Source organism: Eptatretus burgeri, unplaced genomic scaffold, assembly GCF_056783735.1.
Source record: "Eptatretus burgeri isolate ZD-2024b unplaced genomic scaffold, Ebu_testis_v1 Ebu_testis_scaffold_3183, whole genome shotgun sequence".
Classification (NCBI taxonomy): domain Eukaryota; kingdom Metazoa; phylum Chordata; class Myxini; order Myxiniformes; family Myxinidae; genus Eptatretus; species Eptatretus burgeri.
The window spans coordinates 31,693-50,432 of record NW_028225132.1 but is presented as its reverse complement, the minus strand read 5'-3'; the positions used below and the strand labels follow the sequence as shown (position 1 = coordinate 50,432).

The following is an 18,740-nucleotide window of genomic DNA, read 5'->3' as shown; positions in this document are numbered from 1 at the left end:
TCTCCACAATTAAGGACACTTCTTCATGGAAGGAAGTATTTACATCAATGTCTGTAAAAGACGAAGTCTCAAAACAAATTTTTCTTGATGTTTTGATCTTGTGGTTGGCTGTGTTTGCACCCATTGTGTGTTCAACCCACCTGCCCCAAAGTATTGAAGAGTGCTTACCTGTTGAAGATCCTGCATACAATATGGCTTCTGCTGTTGCTGCCATCATCAGGGTGAGGCTTCCGTTCGCGAGCCAGCCAATGAACAATGTAAGATGGTGATAGATTGATTTTCACCAACAACAAGATCCCACCATGGTTTTCCTCATCTTTCCTTCCTTCACTGTGAAAGTTCAGGTTCCTGTCCTCATGAAATGCAAGATGTCCATCAGGAGTGAACTCCCTGTCCATGACTGTCCGATCAAAAGATGTTTCAGTGATTGCTCCAACATGATCTCAGGTACATTCACGTGTTTGAAAGAGACCCTGCGTCAAAGTGAATTTGTTTCAACGGAATATTCTCCTTAAATGTTTTTTTTTTGTTTTTTTGTGTTTTTTTTCCCTTTAAGCTTTTTTTTGTGTTTTTTTTTCCCCCTTTAATATTTTTTTCCCCCTTAAATGTGTGTCACGGAGGAGTCTGTTATAGGAGGTGGGAGATGAGGAGGGAAGGTCGTTATCTCTGGAGATGAGGCTTGCCCTTGGGATTCTTCAGGAGGACTACTTTATCTCCTTTGATGGTATATCTCCCGTTTGGGTCACTTTCCCTCTTTTTTTCAAGATCACTCAGCAGCATCTCTTGTTTTTCCCTTTGGAGCTGAGTGTAATCCGGAGTGATAAAAATGTTTTTTGTCCAGAGAGAGGGATCAGTTAAATTGCGAACCTTCTTGTTATTGGTAAGAACAAGATTCCGATCCGACTCACAACTGAACACAACTTTCATAGGTCTGAATGTGTTCTCAATGTACCGTCCAACGCGGAAAGTGCGTACGGGCTCTATGTTCAGGTTCATGGCTTTAATTAATTTTGTCACAACCTCCTTGTCATGTTCCCCTTTTCCCTCCTTCACTCCACGGAACATGAGGTTATTTTTACGCCTTTCTATCTCCGCTGGTTCATCATTGACAAGCTTGGACTGAGACGAATGGTGAGGCTTACGTTCGGCCGGCAGCTGATCAACATCATGCTGTTTCACTTGTTGTTTCCTGCCTTCACAGAGAGGCTTCGGTTGGCATTGAAGAACAACACTGTACTGTTGTCGCTGCTGCCGCCCTTCATCACTTTGAGGCTTTGGTTCAGGTGGGAGCAAATCAACATCCTGCTGTTTCAGTTGTTGCTTCTGTCGCCCATCATCAGTTATGAGAAGCACTACTTCATCAACTCCTTCCTCAGCAAGTTTTCCTGCTTTTTGCAATTTGGTTTCTCTCTCCAGGACCTGTTGCTCCCTCAACTCCACATGACGTTTCTTCTCTCTTATCTGTTGTTCTCTTTCCATGAGAATCAACTCTCTTGTTTTCCAGGCAACTTCACATTGCTCTCTGTGTTCTTGTTCCTTTTTCTCTCTCAGACGAGACTCTCCCTCCGATTTATTCAGATTACATTGTCGATTATGAAGCTTCTCTCCCTTTTGGTGGATATGGAGCTGCTGTTTCTTTAGCTCTTCATCTTTCCCGTTCATGAAGGCATCAAACACGCCCTGTCGTTCCAGCTCCTGTTCCTGATATATCGGCAATTCTTTCTCTCTTTGCTGAACATCTTGCTTCCACTTTTTAACTTCTAACATTCTCTTTTCTACTTCAACCATTTTCTTCTTACGTTCTGTGTTTTTACGCTTTTCCCAGATCCAAACTTCAAATTTCTCATCCTCAAAATCCTTTTCCCAATTTGATCGTCTGGATTCTTCCTGCTCCCTTATCTTTAACTCTTCTTGTTTCTTCCTCTCCTGTTCATTTATTTTCTTCTGCTCTGCTTCCTTCTTCTCTTTCTGCTGTTCCTCCTCTCGTTTCCTCCGTACATCTTCCTCCTTTAACCACAATTCTTTGTTCAATTTCCTTTGCGCTTCCATTTCCATGAACTCACGTTCTCTGTCCTGAACAAACTTCTCTCTTTGGATGAGATCTCCTTTTTTTTGGAGCAACATCTTTTCTTTTTCCTGAAGTTGTTCTTTCTGTGCTTGTAAAACTTTATTTTGCTCCTCTTGATAATGTTCTTCCTCTTGTTCTTCATTTCCGAAGTTCTGTTTCACTGTGAACTCCATTTTTTCCTTCACATCATGAACCTCAGTTCCCTCCAGTTTCTGCATTTCAAGGAGTTTGTTTTCCTGAACATCATTTACCAATGGTGGCTCATCTTTCAGTTGTCTCCTTTTGATTTTACATCCACATTTCACACTGCAAGAGAAACAAACATTCTCAGTTCAAGGTAAAATGAAGTATTCCATCACCTGTAAAGTGTTGAATACATGGTTTTATAAAACATAAACAAACATGTTCCACGAGTGTTACAATGCTACAGGATACGGAATATCGAGAATGCAGATGTAACTTAAACAAGGTCCAAATGATCAGTGTGGAACGATGAATCACACTTGATTATTTAAATAATTTAATGTAATGGTGGAGGATGTTGTGAACCTTTGTGTTTGTTTTTGATGAAGAAGGAAATCATGTAACTTTTTGTAAATTATCTCTCACTTCACTGGAATTCCATTGTTACATTTTTTCATGATGTTATTTGGCGGCCATTACATCTTTCATTTAAAAATATCCGCCATCTCAGAAGAACAACCAACTTATTCCTTGGAAATCAACACTATATAAGTGAGTTTTACTTTTTATTCACAACAAGTGTTCAATAATAAACCTTTTAAAATCTTCCTAAAGACATCATTGTTACTTTGTGTGAATAAAAACTTGCAATCAGAGGTTTAAACTTGTGTCACGTGGGTGGGACATTGTTCATATCACGAACTGCATACAAATAATTAAATAACCTCATTTATACATCACAGATGAAGATAATGGGATGTGGACTTTTTGGAATACTCAACATCGATCGAATTATAAAAGAAAGAGCTCAAAGAAAAACTGTAACAGAGTAAATAGAAAGATTGATGATAATATTGTTGTGGACTGGGGGTTGCGTGAGAAGACCACCCGGGGGGGGGGGAAGCTATCTCGGTTTCCCACCAGACTCGCCCGAATTGCAGGCCGTCGCACACCGATAATTCCGTGACGCGGCGGGTCGCTAATGGACCGTGAACACCAATAACTCAACCACGTGACCTCAGGTCCTCTGTCTGGTTTATCCGGTTCCCAGGAAAAATAATCATGTGATCTAATTACCGGGGGGCACGCACTCGCTAAGCGATGAGTAGTTTTTATTGTTGTGTGTAAGCAGGGACAGGAAGAAAAGTGTGGTGTGCCAATAATACAAGAAACTTACAAAAGCAGACACATCGCAGATTTATCCCGATATAATTCTTGCACACTCTTAGGTTAAGCGAGGACAGGCACAGACACACACAGACACACACACACAAACACACACACACACACACACACACACACACACACACATCCAGATGAAGAAGGGTTAATGAGAAGAAAGAGGAGAGGAAATGAGGCTAACGGTCTCTCAATTTCTTACAAGATTGACCGACCGTGCTATCAGTATGTTTTGGGGGGATGCTCCGCTTGGTGATACCTCCCTGACAGCTGGCGCGTCATCTCCCGCTTCGTTGTACTTCGAGCAGCAAAGCATCGATCCAGAGAATGGGGCGCAACCGTCAGGCATGAAGGAAAGACTTTCGGCGGAGACAGAAGCCAGTGGGTGGAAGAAGGCAGAGTCCGGAGCAGTGGGTGGAGAAAGGCAGACAGGATCAGGTGGGTGAGTGTAGTCAAGGACGAGGCGGTGAAGAAGGCGGAGTCAGCAGGTGAATTGGTGTTGAAGGCGGAATTAGTAGACGAGGAACGCTGAGCAGGAAACACGACGACCGAAAGCCCCGCTAACCGTACTGTTTTAGACGTTGTCGTGCGGGCAAGGGTGATGATCCAAAACGACGTGTCGTTACCCAAATCGGGCGCTCTGGTTGGGCCCCGGACAGCACAGAGGCTGGCTGTGATGGCCTGCACCAGACACTCAGGCCGTCCACGGCGACCCGCAGTCAGCGCCGGTCAATGCACTGCCTGTCTGTAAGCCATGCAGCCCGAGCCGTACAGCGCGCCCCTGCCTGGCTGCAGCCTCGCCGGGCGGAGAGGCGAGTGGACGTTTGTCATCCGCGGGAGACACCTGGGGCCGTGGTGGTCAGTGAAGACCGATGGTAAGATGCTATGGTAAACACATGCACAGACCCGAACAAGATGTGTGCCATTCGTGCCCTGCTCTGTGTGCGATCATAAATTACCCCGGGACTGCACGTGGGACCGCCGCCATTGAGCATGTGGTCATTTATCAAAAGCGGTGGTGTGCGTGATGCCGGCCCTGATCTGTGTCATGAATCGAAGGAAAAGGTTGGATATAATAATTAGATGCAGACTTGGATTGAAAATATATTTAAAAAAAAAACAAATATAATTATTAGATGGAGACTTGGATTGAAAAGAGAACATATACAATTATTAAATGGAGATTTGGATTGAAAAGAGGACAGATATCATTATTTAATGTAGATTTGGATTGAAAAGAGGACAGATATAATTATTTAATGTAGATTTGGATTGAAAAGAGGACATATATAATTATTAGACTCAGAAATGGGTTGAAAAGAGTGCCCCACGTGCGTGCTGTAAGTTATCATTTTGTGTGTTGTTTTTCCCTGATTGGCCTTTGTGAGGACCCATTCTCACAGCGAAGGATTTGGCCGTGGTTTTCTACAGGCGGGTGTCCAAGGGTAGTGCCCGCTGGCCCCATGAGGACCCCTTGCTTGGATTTACGTCGGAAATGGCGAAAAAGAATCAGAATGAGTTCAGTGATTTTATCAGACCGAATCATGAGATTCACACAACGCACTGTCCCGTTTGACCCATGAGACAAGAAGGAAGGGACTATCTGAACGTATATTAATGTAATAACTCTCAGGGGACCACTGTATGTTGAATGCCATCATGTTGGAGGTATACGCTCTACCAAGTGTCCTTGTTTCATATTGTGTTTGCCTTCAACTGTGTTTTCATGAATTACAAGACAGACTGAGCTGAAACTTTCACAGGTTTTTTTTGATACTCAGGTTATTTAATACACAAGTATAATTGAAAACAGCTCACCAAAGTGACAGCTCACCGAAGGTGTCCCCTCCCTTTAAAATGAGTATTGTTCCACAAGATCTAACTATGACAGCCATTTTGAAGTCGAAAGTGATTACAAATCTTTTCTGCTAGTAAATCTACATTTATATTTTGAACCTCAATCAGTACAAATGTTGGTATTTACACCAAATTTAACTTTGATTTTACACAGCATCAGTGGACTTCTTCATGGCAGCCATTTTGAAATCCAAGATGGTCACCATCACCAACTTCCACAAAATTAAAATTGTGGATTTTTTAAACTCTTTGGCGTAACAAGTGTGGGTGTTCCCACCAAAATGGACTTCATACGACATCCACAGCCTTTATCGTGTCCCCTTGGATGAAGGTATAAATATTGATGAAAAGTTATTTGTGTTCTTTACCAGTGAATGCAGCGCTTTCTCCTGAACCTCGTCTTGTTGAACCAACGAGATGGATTAAACATAATCACACCGACAAACAAAAGGGAGGCAATCACGACGAACACGACATCACGACCCAGGGACATCCCTCCATCCTCAACAGCATCGTTCTGGAAAAGTTGGGGAAATAGACAAGGCCAGGGGTAGGAAACATGTTTATTTCATTTATAATTAAACTAAACAATGTTTATACTGTTATTTTACAAAATCAAAAAGTTCGTGACAAAATAACATGTTCTTAACAATTTTAGAGAACAAACACAATGGTTTATGGAATGTTCGAGAGTTTACCTTTTGTACCACGCTTGTTAAGGACAGGTTTGTAAGAGGGTTTGGGAAGTAATTTGTCATTTGTTCAGAATGCTGGCGATAGCTCGCCGACCATTTACAAAAAACACCGTGGGATCTTTAACATCCAATATAAATGAGTGTTGGCGGATGAATCCTTCATGTTTAATGTTCCTCCAATGGTTGGAACACACATTACATGTGAAACACCAGGGTGGTAGTTTATGGAGGGATCGAGATTTGAACCCAGGGTCAGAGGTGAATGTGTAAACTGTGAAACTCCACCAACCCTGAGATGGATATTCTCGGGATCAATTTCCACTGCACACGGAGTGCAATGTGTGGTACGAGATACACTCAAGGTATACCGTGAAGATTCCTCCATCGACACGAACATGAAGGAGATTTTACCTTGAAGGGACAAATTCCAAGTTTACTTGGTGCGGAAAGTTCACCTGCAGTTTCCAACCAAAGATAAACTCTCTTTATGTTCCTCATCACATCGTCACGGTAAAGATGGATCACAACATTTTAAAGGACAAACAAGGAAGATTAAATATGGGATTTCAACTGTGTCCCAACACTCACTGACCTGCTCCTTGTTCAAGGCGACTCCTGGAATCTTTGATTTCCACAAAAAAGAGTCGTCAGACAAGACAGCCGACTTAAGAGGAATGAAAAATGGTGAAGCAGTGGGACCTGATGAGATACCATTGTAAGGATGGACCTGCCTTGGTGAATATGGGGTTCAGGTGTTCAATGAACATTGAACTGGGTTATGATGAGAGAGGACATTCCAAGGACATGGAGGGGAAACATTCTGGGATCATTATTCAATATTCCACTCTCCAGATGTAGAAGTTTTTGATGAACCTTTAAGTTGAGAATATGGAATGTTTCTTGATGGTTTCTGGTCATTTAAAGTTTCCTGAATGAGAAACTGTATGATGTGATGATGAGAAACTCTGTCATCATTTAACATTGATTTTATACACACATTTTAAAAACACCGGGTTTGAGTCCAAAACGTCTCCTATTCAGGGGGTGTGTTGGGTGTAGGGTGTGTTGGCTGCGTTGGGTGTGTTGGGTGTGTTGAGTGTGGGGTGTGTTGGGTGTATTGAGTATGTTGAGTGTGTTGGGTGTATTGAGTGTGTTGGGTGTGTTGAGTGTGTTGAATGTGTTGGGTGTATTGAGTGTGGGGTGTGTTGAGTGTGTTGAATGTGTTGGGTGTATTGAGTGTGTTGGGTGTGTTGAGTGTGTTGAATGTGTTGGGTGTATTGAGTGTGGGGTGTGTTGGGTGTATTGAGTATGTTGAGTGTGTTGGGTGTATTGAGTGTGTTGGGTGTGTTGAGTATGTGGAATGTGTTGAATGTGTTGAATGTGTTGAGTGGGTTGGGTGTGTTGGGTGTGTTGAGTGTGGATGTGTTGGGTGTGTTGAGTGTGTTGAGTGTGGGGTGTGTTGAGTGTGTTGAGTGTTGGGTGTGTTGGGTGTGTTGAGTGTTGGGTGTGTTAGGTGCTCACATGAAACATGGTGGTACAGTGTGCTGTGTGTATGATCCAATCCTACAGTGGGCATGATGTTTCGGCGTCATCAAGCTCTATCTCAGAGATCCAACTTATTGAAGTTCCACACCTCCTCCCCCACATCCCCACCTCGTCCCCCACACCCCACCTCCTCCCCCACACCCCACCTCCTCCCTCACACCCCAACTGATATCCCAAACTACAATAAAAACAACTCCCCCCGTGCTGTGTACCTTCCCCGAGTTCAGTACATTATTTCTCACAATCCCTACTTACCTGCTGTGGAGTTCGGGACGCTCCACTTCCGAGGACGGTGATCACGAACACCGCGATGAGAAACCACATGTCTGGTGTTCTCTAATCCACAGACTGACAATTTAACGATACAGCTCTGTGTTGAGATCTCCCTGTTGTTGGAATTCTCATTGTAACCACGAACAACCATTGTGACATCACAGTGTGGTCACGCCCCTTTCCCTCGTTTCTGTTCATATTTTCACCTCGATATTATTATTTATATATTTTTTGTTCTGATCAAGCTCTTCCGGTGAAAACCACATGACCTAAAGTTGATTAACATCTCGTGTTTTGTGTTTCAATCATTTTTACACCAATGAGAAAAGGATTTAAAAACGTTCAGTTTGATAAGTTGGGATATTGATAATACTGACATTGTACAACGGACGTGTGTTTACTCCATTGATGGTTTTAATGTTAAATCTTGTTATCAAGGAGTTCACTCAGTGAGTAATGGTGCACGTCCTGATTCATCTCCATCTCATTGGTATTCCTGTGAACAGTGTGTGTGTGTGTGTGTGTGTGTGTGTGTGTGTGTGTGTGTGTGTGTGTGTGTGTGTGTGTGTGTGTGTGTGTGTGTGTGTGTGTGTGAACATGCGTATGTAATAAATTGATAGCTTTGAATGGATTCCCACCCCACCATCCCGTTTTCTCAACACATCCTCCACCGAAAGTGGACGAAGGTGAAGTTTTCACCCCTATCCATCTGTTGTTGGTTTCTTGGGAAATCGAGGATTTGTGAGTTTTGTGGAGTTCGGTGGTGGAGTACTCAGAGCCGCCGAGAGCCAGAATGGGCCCGGGGGGGGGGTGGGAGGGGGGGAATACCAAGTGAAGACCCCCTTCGTCCGGGCCCTGCGACGCAAAGGTTAATGGGATTCCCCAGTGGAGCACCAGGGCCAAAACACCAATCTTGATGAGGTTGAAATCAACTATAACATCACACAACCTGCCCGAGTGGGCCAAAACCATGCTCACCTGGAATGGCCCCAGCACGCTCACCTGGAATGGCCCCTGCACGCTCACCCCGTGTCCACACAGACACGGAGGACAGAACAACGTAATGGTGTAACCGCTTTTTAGTCTCAATATGGTGCGTTGTGTGATGGTCTCAATAGATTGGGAGCAATCAGGTAGATGGGTGTTAAGTTTCGGCGATGTACCAGAACCAGGATCTAGTACTTGGCTGATAGGGATTGGCAAGGATCCAGCACTGTTGGCAGGTGAAGATAACTCATAGGGATGAATGGGGGATCTGGTGGTTTTGTTGCTGCTTGAAGGAAAACGTCCTCGGTATGCAGTGAACCACCATGCACCTGATTGCGAGGGAGTGGAAGCGTATCCTTCCGGTAGTCCGGGACTTTGTAGCATTCAGACTTTTTGACCTGATAAGCTGCACTCCTCAATTAGGACCCCACAAACCTACGTATGTTGCACCAGGGTCCATCTGTGGCAGAGACGAGGTAACGGTTTCTTGCACATGACTTGTTGCGGTCGGAGTACAAATGAACCGAATCGCCGACTTCCACTGACACATTGGCCTCGAAAGACCCCATGGGTGCCTTGGACTTCTCACTATGGGGGTGGTTTATGGAGTGAAGGAGGTGTTGAGCTTGTATCATTTGTAGGTCCGAGAAAGGGATTTGCAGATTGTTGTACTGATCCCGCTGGCACCACATCTCTCGGACTGAGAGGCCCCGTGCACAAATTCGTGAATTCATACTGGCAGTGGCCAGTGGGGTTACTGGTCCTCCTGTAGGCGCCTGTCGTAGGAGTTCGTCTTCACATTCACAAACTGCCTTCTCGGCGATGGGATTTTTATTGGGATTTTTAATACGACCAATTTCAATGCACATCCGATGGTGCTGAAGAAGCTCATCGTGGACCAGACGTGTGAAGCCGGGGGCTGGATCAGTGTGGATGACAGTAGGAGGTCCATCCAATGGCCGGAGCTCTATGCATAAGCGGATCAAGTTATCACGGAGAGTGATGTGTTGTTCGTTCTCCACAATACAGGATGTAGTGTAGAAGTGGTACATTCTCACAATATAAGAATTAGCCGGTGATTGTGTTTGATGATATCTGTTGCGAAAGATACACCAACAGCACCGGGGGGGGGGGGCGTGGGGGGTGGATCTCCAGTGGACTGATTGATAATGGTGTGGGGTGCGCTGCACAATGCAGCACACTGGTGACACCTCGAGGTTACTTGGTCGATTGATCTGTCCAAGCCAGGAGCGTAAAAATAGCGGTGAATCACGGATCTGAGTTGATGGCGACTCGGATGATCCAGTTGAATGTGTGATGCTGTAAGTAAGCCATTGACCACCTGACGTGGGACAATGATGCACTCACATGCCGAGGACAAGGTGTGGTCCCGACGGACTACAACTAGACCATCATTGGAAACTGAAGTGACCTGGAGGTATCGCTTGATGTCCTTCGTGTTGGTTGCTTTGATGGGCGGGTGCCCTGAACCAAGTGGGCATGAGTCCGCCTTCGGTCTGCGCACTCTGCCTGGACTGCCTTGCAAGCAGTTATGTTGGTAAAGGGCAGTTTGGTACGGCCGGAAATGATGTCTTGGGCTGACACGCGCAGAACTACAACGCAGAACTACAACGCACGTTGTACGTGAGCTCGGCGAACTGCATGATGATCAAGGCTCCTTCCTTGAGACCCGTACACGTACGTGGTGCCATCACCCAGGATAAGTTGGTGCTTCGCAGGGCGGATTGAGATGTCGTTGGAATCCATGAAAGGCGCTCCCATCAGTACGTCCACGTCAAGATTTTTGACGACCAGGCCCTCAAACTGAAATTCTCTTCCATCACGTGTCGATGTCAGTCTGGTCTCACCAACAATTTGAAGAGGGGACGATCCATCAGCCTGAAGAGCGAACTGCGCACTCTTCTGAATCTTGGCTCCTAAATTTCTTACAGTTGTCTCACAAATCAGGTTTCCCGTGGCACCGCTGTCAATGGTGACTCGGGTTGTGTGGTGACCGTGGAAGGTGTCGAGACATTGAGACTGGCGAATCTGGACACGTGGGGTAGTGGCCAGTTCTGTAAAATCTGTGTTACTAACTACCTTGTCCCCATGGGCACATGTTATGCCTCCAGGCTCGTCGTCTGACTCTTCAGTTATGTCAGCCGGCTTGGCGTGCTCTTGGAATGTAGTGACGATCTCGTTCGGGGAGGAAAGGACATTCACTGAGGAAATGACTGTAATCAGTACGACGTACTTGTTTGCAGAGGGGACAGGACTTCGTAAGGTTGTTGGAACGAGTCCCCGAAAGGACTTGACGGGGTTTTGACGATGGGAATGATGCCGGGCGGGAGGCTTGTAATCGAGACGTTATAGTACGCAATGACATTGCATCTTCAGCAGTGTGGAGCTCATCCAATAGTGAGTCAAGCGCCTGGAATATCTCCGGCTTTATGGAGGCGAAGGTGCGGGGCCTGAGGTCGGTTCCATAGCGTTGTTTGACGAATCCGGGGAGTCCACTGTGAACAAGACGAAGCCATTTGAGCACAACAAAGTTCTCCAGCGAGGGGGATAACTCCTCATCTTCAGTGATCACCTGGTTGTGGTGGGAGATTCCACCATCTCGGCGAAGCAAGGTATCTTCCACAAACGCCATCAGGCGTTGGTACAAGTCTTCATGGTGCTCGTCAGGGTTATGGCGTATCGCTGCAAAGTCAATGAAGTGTGCACCCGTCGACTGGAATCCAAAATGTTGTCGAATCGACTGCCATATGTTGGCTACGGAAGTGGAGTTTCGGACTATGGTGTTATGGGATATCACAGGACAGTAGTTTGCAACCTGACCCAGCATAAGTTCCAGTGCGGTGACTTTCTGTTGGGCAGTGCGACGCCGCTCAAAGGGGATGCTCTCACCATCATCCAAAAGTCCATGAAGAGGGAACGCTCTGCTCTTCTTCTCTCAGGTGATGCCCTCGGTGAGGAAGGGAGCAACGTTGGGATCGAGCGATAAAATATGAAGGAAATTGCGTCTCCAACATTCAAATGAGTTCACCGTTTCACTCTTGCTGAATGACCACTGCTTTGGTGCACGGTGTGTGATTTTGGAATGGGGGAAGATATGAGATGGTGGTGAACAGCTGTTTAGAAGAGCTGGAGGAAAGAGTGGGATTGAAGAGAGTGTGGGAGTTTGTTCCAGAGGCTGGAAAAATAAGGAATGAAAGAGTGAAGGTGAGTAGTGATTCTTCATTCAGAAGGGGGTTCCTGGCGGGGCTTGGGCACCCTGAGGAAATATCAGGGGGACAGATTGCAGACAGAGCAAGGGGGAGGGGGGGCAAGGACTAAGAGGAGACGGTAGAAGACAGAAAGACCACCAACCTGCTTCCAGTGAGAGAGTGAGAGACCCAAAGACTGAGCTTCATCGCGGGAGATACCAATGATCCAAAAAGCCTTGGTTTCCACAGTGTGAAGTCGAGCGAGGTGTTAGACACGAGTCCCACCCCAGATGGGAGAGCAGCATTCCATCACACTGTGGATGAAATCTTTGTCGGTGGTTAGAAGCTCAGATGTACCAAGGAAGGAGTTTACACGACGTCGGATGCCCCTTGGACGACTGGCTTTGGAGCCCAGCTTGGAGATGTGACTGGAGGAGGAGATTGGGACCATACTCCGTGCAGAGCGTTGGTGCTTAAGCAGTCTCCTTGGCTATTGGGTACAATCTTGGACGGGTCGCCACTCCGACACAGTATAAAAGCATGCTGGTACTCATTTCGCCGACCTCGGAAGGATGACAGGCTGAGTCAACCCCTGATGTTAATTCAGTGGTTAGCGGGGCTCGAACTCAGGACCCCGAGGATCCCAAACCACCACCTTCACCACAACGCCAACACCAGGCAAAGATTCTAACCAAAGAAAAACTCTCTTTCTGTTCCTCATCACATCCTCACAGCAAAGATGGATCATAACAATTTAAAGGGCAAAGAAAGAAGATTAAATATGGGATTTCAACTGTGTACCAAAAGTCCAACACTCACTGACCTACTCCTTGTTCAAGGCTCCTCCAGGAATCTTTGATTTCTCCAAGAAAGTGTCGTCAGACAAGACAGCCGACTTAAGAGGAATGAAAAATGGTGAAGCAGTGGGACCTGATGAGATACCATTGTAAGATGGACCTACCTTGGTGAATATGGGGTTCAGGTGTTCAATAAACCATTGAACTGGGTTATGATGAGAGAGGACATTCCAAGGACATGGAGGGGAAACATTCTGGGATCATTATTTAATATTCCACTCTCCAGATGTAGATGTTTTAGATGAACCTTGAAGTTGGGAATATGGAATGTTTCTTTATGGTTTCTGGTCATTTAAGGTTTCCTGAATGAGAAACTGTATGATGACCCTCTGTCATCATTTAACATTGATTTTATACACACATTTTAAAAACACCGGGTTTGAGTACTAAACGTCTCCTATTCAGGGGGTGTGTTGCGTGTGTTGGGTGTGTTGGGTGTGTTGGGTGTGTTGCGTGTGTTGCGTGTGTTGCGTGTGTTGGGTGTGTTGCGTGTGTTGCGTGTGTTGCGTGTGTTGGGTGTGTTGGGTGTGTTGCGTGTGTTGGGTGTGGTGGGTGTGATGGGGGTGGTGCGTGTATTGGGGGGGGTGTGTGTGTGAGGTGTGGTGCGTGTGTTGGGGGTGTTGGGAGTGTTGCGGGTGTTGGGTGTGTTGCGTGTGTTGGGTGTGTTGGGTGTTTTGTGTGTGTTGGGTGTGTTGGGTGTGTTGGGTGTTTTGTGTGTGTTGGGTGTGTTGAGTGTGTTGCGTGTGTTGCGTGTGTTGCGTGTGTTGCGTGTGTTGCGTGTGTTGGGTGTGTTGGGTGTGTTGGGTGTGTTGCGTGTGTTGGGTGTGTTGAGTGTGTTGGGTGTGTTGGGTGTGTTGGGGTGTTGCGTGTGTTGGGTGTGTTGAGTGTGTTGGGTGTGTTGGGTGTGTTGCGTGTGTTGCGTGTGTTGCGTGTGTTGCGTGCTGCGTGTGTTGGGTGTGTTGGGGTGTTGCGTGTGTTGGGTGTGTTGAGTGTGTTGGGTGTGTTGGGTGTGGTGGGTGTGTTGCGTGTGTTGCGTGTGTTGGGTGTGTTGCGTGTGTTGGGTGTGTTGCGTGTGTTGGGTGTGTTGTGTGTGTTGGGTGTGTTGGGTGTGTTGGGTGTGTTGGGTGTGTTGCGTGTGTTGGGTGTGTTGGGTGTGTTGCGTGTGTTGGGTGTGTTGGGAGTGTTGGGTGTGTTGCGTGTGTTGGGTGTGTTGCGTGTGTTGGGTGTGTTGGGTGTGTTGGGTGTGTTGGGTGTGTTGGGTGTGTTGCATGTGTTGAGTGTGTACGCTCCACACACCCCCAACATCACAAGGTTACACATTTTTTAGAAACATTCTTATAAGTCACTCAGGTTAATTCAGAATAAAACAAAACGTCGAACGTAGGAATTCCTCCATCAGGTGTGACTTGTCACCTGCACAGTGAAGGGAACCTTGATATCACCTGGTCCCGTCTCCTCCTTGGTTCGTGTGTTTCACTGAACGTTTGTGTTAATTCGCCGTTCATGTAAAAACAAATCCCATTGAAGTTTTTATGCTGTGGAAATGCGTGATATCTGATGATAGCAGTGTGAAGGGTGTGGGGAATGAATCAAGCTCGACGTGGGAATGAATCACGCACGACGTGGGAATGAATCACGCACGACGTGGGAATGAATCATGCAATACGTGGGAATGAATCACGCAAGATGTGGGAATGAATCATGCACGACGTGGGAATGAATCACACACGATGTGGGAATGAATCACACACGACATGGGAATGAATCACAGACGACGTGGGAATGAATCACACATGACGTGGGAATGAATCACGCACGACGTGGGAATGAATCACCCACGACGTGGGAATGAATCACGCAAGACGTGGAAATGAATCACGCACGACGTGGGAATGAATCACGCACGACGTGGGAATGAATCACGCATGATGTGGGAATGAATCACACACGACGTGACAATGAATCACGCAAGACGTGGGAATGAATCACGCACGACGTGGGAATGAATCACACACAACATGGGAATGAACAACGCACGACGTGGAAATGAATCACACAACGTGCAAATGAATCGCGCACGATGTGGGAATTAATCACACACGACGTGGGAATGAATCACACATGACGTGGGAATGAATCACGCACGACGTGGGAATGAATCACCCACGACGTGGGAATGAACAACGCACGACGTGGAAATGAATCACACACGTGGGAATGAATCACACAACGTGCAAATGAATCGCGCACGATGTGGGAATTAATCACACACGACGTGGGAATGAATCACACACGACATGGGAATGAACAACGCACGACGTGGAAATGAATCACACACGTGGGAATGAATCACACGACGTGCAAATGAATCGCGCACGATGTGGGAATTAATCACACACGACGTGGGAATGAATCACAGACGACGTGGGAATGAATCACGCACGACGTTGGTTATGAATCACACACGAAGTGGGAATGAATCATGCACGACGTGGGAATGAATCACGCACCTCGTGGGAATGAATCACGCACGGTGAAAGACGAGAAGACCGGCAATCCCTGCCTCGATGTATTTGTAACATTTTATCAGATCCTCGAATCATGTTGTGTGGGGCCGATGGTTACCTGTGATAATGTACTTGTTTACCTGTGATAATGTACTTGTTTACCTGTGATAATGTACTTGTTTACCTGTGATAATGTAGTTGTTTACCTGTGATAATGTAGTTGTTTACCTGTGAGAATGGAGTTGTTTACCTGTGAGAATGTACTTGTTTACCTGTGATAATGTACTTGTTTACCTGTGAGAATGTACTTGTTTACCTGTGAGAATGTACTTGTTTACCTGTGATAATGTAGTTGGTTACCTGTGAGAATGTAATTGTTTACCTGTGAGAATGTAGTTGTTTACCTGTGTGAATGTACTAGTTTACCTGTGAGAATGTAATGTTTACCTGTGAGAATGTAATGGTTTTCCTGTGAGAATGTAATTGTTTGCCTGTGAGAATGTAGTTGTTTACCTGTGATAATGTAGTTGTTTACCTGTGAGAATGTAATTGTTTGCTTGTGTGAATGTAATTGTTCACCTGTGATAATGTAGTTGTTTACCTTTGAGAATGTAATTGTTTACCTGTGAGAATGTAGTTGTTTACCTGTGTGAATGTACTTGTTTACCTGTGAGAATGTACTAGTTTACCTGTGAGAATGTAGTTGTTTACCTGTGAGAATGTAATTGGTTACCTGTGAGAATGTAGTTGTTTACCTGTGAGAATGTAATGTTTACCTGTGAGAATGTAATTGTTTACCTGTGAGAATGTAGTTGTTTACCTGTGAGAATGTAGTTGTTTACCTGTGAGAATGTAGTTGTTTCCTGTGAGAATGTACTTGTTTACCTGTGAGAATGTACTTGTTTACCTGTGATAATGTAACTGTTTACCTGTGAGAATGTACTTGTTTACCTGTGAGAATGTACTAGTTTACCTGTGAGAATGTCGTTGTTTACCTGTGAGAATGCACTTGTTTACCTGTGAGAATGTAACTGTTTACCTGTGAGAATGTACTTGTTTACCTGTGAGAATGTACTAGTTTACCTGTGAGAATGTAGTTGTTTACCTGTGAGAATGTAGTTGTTTACCTGTGAGAATGTAGTTGTTTCCTGTGAGAATGTACTTGTTTACCTGTGAGAATGTACTTGTTTACCTGTGATAATGTACTAGTTTACCTGTGAGAATGTCGTTGTTTACCTGTGAGAATGTACTTGTTTACCTGTGATAATGTAATTGTAAATTGTGCTTTTAATCATCTAATTTGTGTCCAATTCATTGTTTCTCGTGTTTTCTTTCCCCCCTCACGAGTGTTCATCACAAACACGACGTCGAGGATTCACCTGAGTGATGAACTTACTCGTGATGTTCTAAAAGGTAAACTACACTGCATGGATGTACACCTGTGTGTTCATATTTAATTTGTTCCCTTTTGTGTCACGTGGTGTTTCCTGTCACGAATCACTTGGTGAATTAAACTTGAACTTGAACTTCGATCGGTGTTCGACGACTTCAATTAATGAAATAGTATTTTATTTCCCGCCAAATGTTGATAACAAACCGACATGTCGCCTGAAAACTCCTCACAGTGATAAACCATTGATCTCTCTATCTGTTCATCGATCCTTTCACTCTCAGAGGTAAAGTGATGCGGAATCCCGTCCCACAACAGGTATGATGGTACGACGCCATCTTGTTCACATCGATCCAGCTTGGTGAAGATTCGACGCCATCTTGTTCACAGCGATCCAGCTTGGTGAAGATTCGACGCCATCTTGTTCACAGCGATCCAGCTTGGTGAAGATTCGACGCCATCTTGTTCACAGTGATCCAGCTTGGTGAAGATTCGACGCCATCTTGTTCACAGTGATCCAGCTTGGTGAAGATTCGACGCCATCTTGTTCACAGTGATCCAGCTTGGTGAAGATTCGACGCCATCTTGTTCACAGTGATCCAGCTTGGTGAAGATTCGACGCCATCTTGTTCACAGTGATCCAGCTTGGTGAAGATTCGACGCCATCTTGTTCACAGTGATCCAGCTTGGTGAAGATTCGACGCCATCATGTTCACAGTGATCCAGCTTGGTGAAGATTCGACGCCATCATGTTCACATCAATCCAGCTTGGTGAAGATTCGACGCCATCATGTTCACAGTGATCCAGCTTGGTGAAGATTCGACGCCATCTTGTTCACATCAATCCAGCTTGGTGAAGATTCGACGCCATCTTGTTCACAGCGATCCAGCTTGGTGAAGATTCGACGCCATCTTGTTCACAGCGATCCAGCTTGGTGAAGATTCGACGCCATCTTATTCACAGCGATCCAGCTTGGTGAATATTCGACGCCATCATGTTCACAGTGATCCAGCTTGGTGAAGCTCTGCCCCCAATCCCCCCTGCCCCCATCAAAACCCTCTGTACGGCTCGGGCCTAATATCCCAATAGTGTTGTCTACCTTCCCCGAGTGCACAACGTCATCATTTCTGACAATCCCTGCTTACCTCCTGCGGTGGACGGGACGCTCCACTTCCGAGGACGGTGAGCACGAACACCGCGATGACAAACCACGACATGTCTGGTGTTCTCTAATCCACGAACTGACGATTTAACGACACACCTCCGTGTTAAGATCTTCGTGTTGTTGGAATTCTCATTGTAATCACGAACAACCACTGTGACGTCATACTGGACTGTGGCCACGCCCTCTTTGCATCGTTTCTATTCATATCTCAACCTTTATTTAATAATTTTTTGTTCAAATTAATCTCTCACGGTGAAAACCACGTGACCCAACGTTGATGACGAACTCGTATGTTTTGTCTTTCAAATCTTTTTCCATCATTGAGAACCAGGATTTTAAAACGTTAATTTTGATAAGTTGAAACACTGATTACTGACGCTGTACAACAGACGTGTGTTCGTTTCATTTCCTCGTCCACCCACTCCCTGAAGAAGCGGCAGTGAGGATCTTATTTCGCGCATCGGTGCGTTACATAGATCACGGTAGATCGACGCTCCAGTCCGTTATTCTGTGGTGGACACGACAAGCACAGAACACTTCAATGATGTCGGCATTTCTCATAATTTCTTTCAGATTCGTGTTTAACAGTAGTACCGATTTTGCATGACATCACACAATTATATTTGCCGTTCGTAGTCGTTAAAAATAGTTTCATTATGTGATATATTTTCGTTTTCTTTGCGCTGTTACTGGTAATGTTCAATTTAATCAAGTGGGGATCTTGATTTACATCTGACGTGCTTCCGGTCACGCGGTGCAGTGTCGTTGGCGAGGACCGCATCGCAACTCATAAGTTTGTGTACGTGCCCAATCAGGAAATAGTG

The 18,740-nt window shown here is 45.5% G+C and overlaps 1 protein-coding gene and 1 long non-coding RNA gene across 6 annotated transcripts in view; one reads left to right on the top strand and one right to left on the bottom strand.

Annotated features, from left to right (window-relative positions):
• Positions 1 to 306: 306 nt before the first annotated feature.
• On the bottom strand, positions 307 to 18,088 carry LOC147006371 (uncharacterized). Its single transcript, XM_085868993.1, has 3 exons — positions 17,897 to 18,088; positions 5,656 to 5,804; positions 307 to 2,374 (listed from the first exon to the last, which is right to left on the bottom strand). Exons 1-3 carry the CDS (start codon positions 17,966 to 17,968, stop codon positions 661 to 663), a joined length of 1,935 nt encoding a protein of 644 aa, XP_085725119.1. The 5' UTR covers positions 17,969 to 18,088; the 3' UTR covers positions 307 to 660.
• Positions 18,089 to 18,489: 401 nt separating this feature from the next.
• The window catches only part of LOC147006370 (uncharacterized), a 31,937-nt gene continuing 31,686 nt past the window's right edge, over positions 18,490 to 18,740 (top strand). For 2 of the 5 annotated variants that reach the window (XR_015054880.1, XR_015054881.1), the window contains exon 1: positions 18,503 to 18,715. This is a non-coding gene — a long non-coding RNA (uncharacterized LOC147006370). Of the gene's footprint in view, positions 18,716 to 18,740 lie in introns of all 5 variants that reach the window. The other 3 variants (XR_015054882.1, XR_015054883.1, XR_015054879.1) reach the window with 3 other exon arrangements.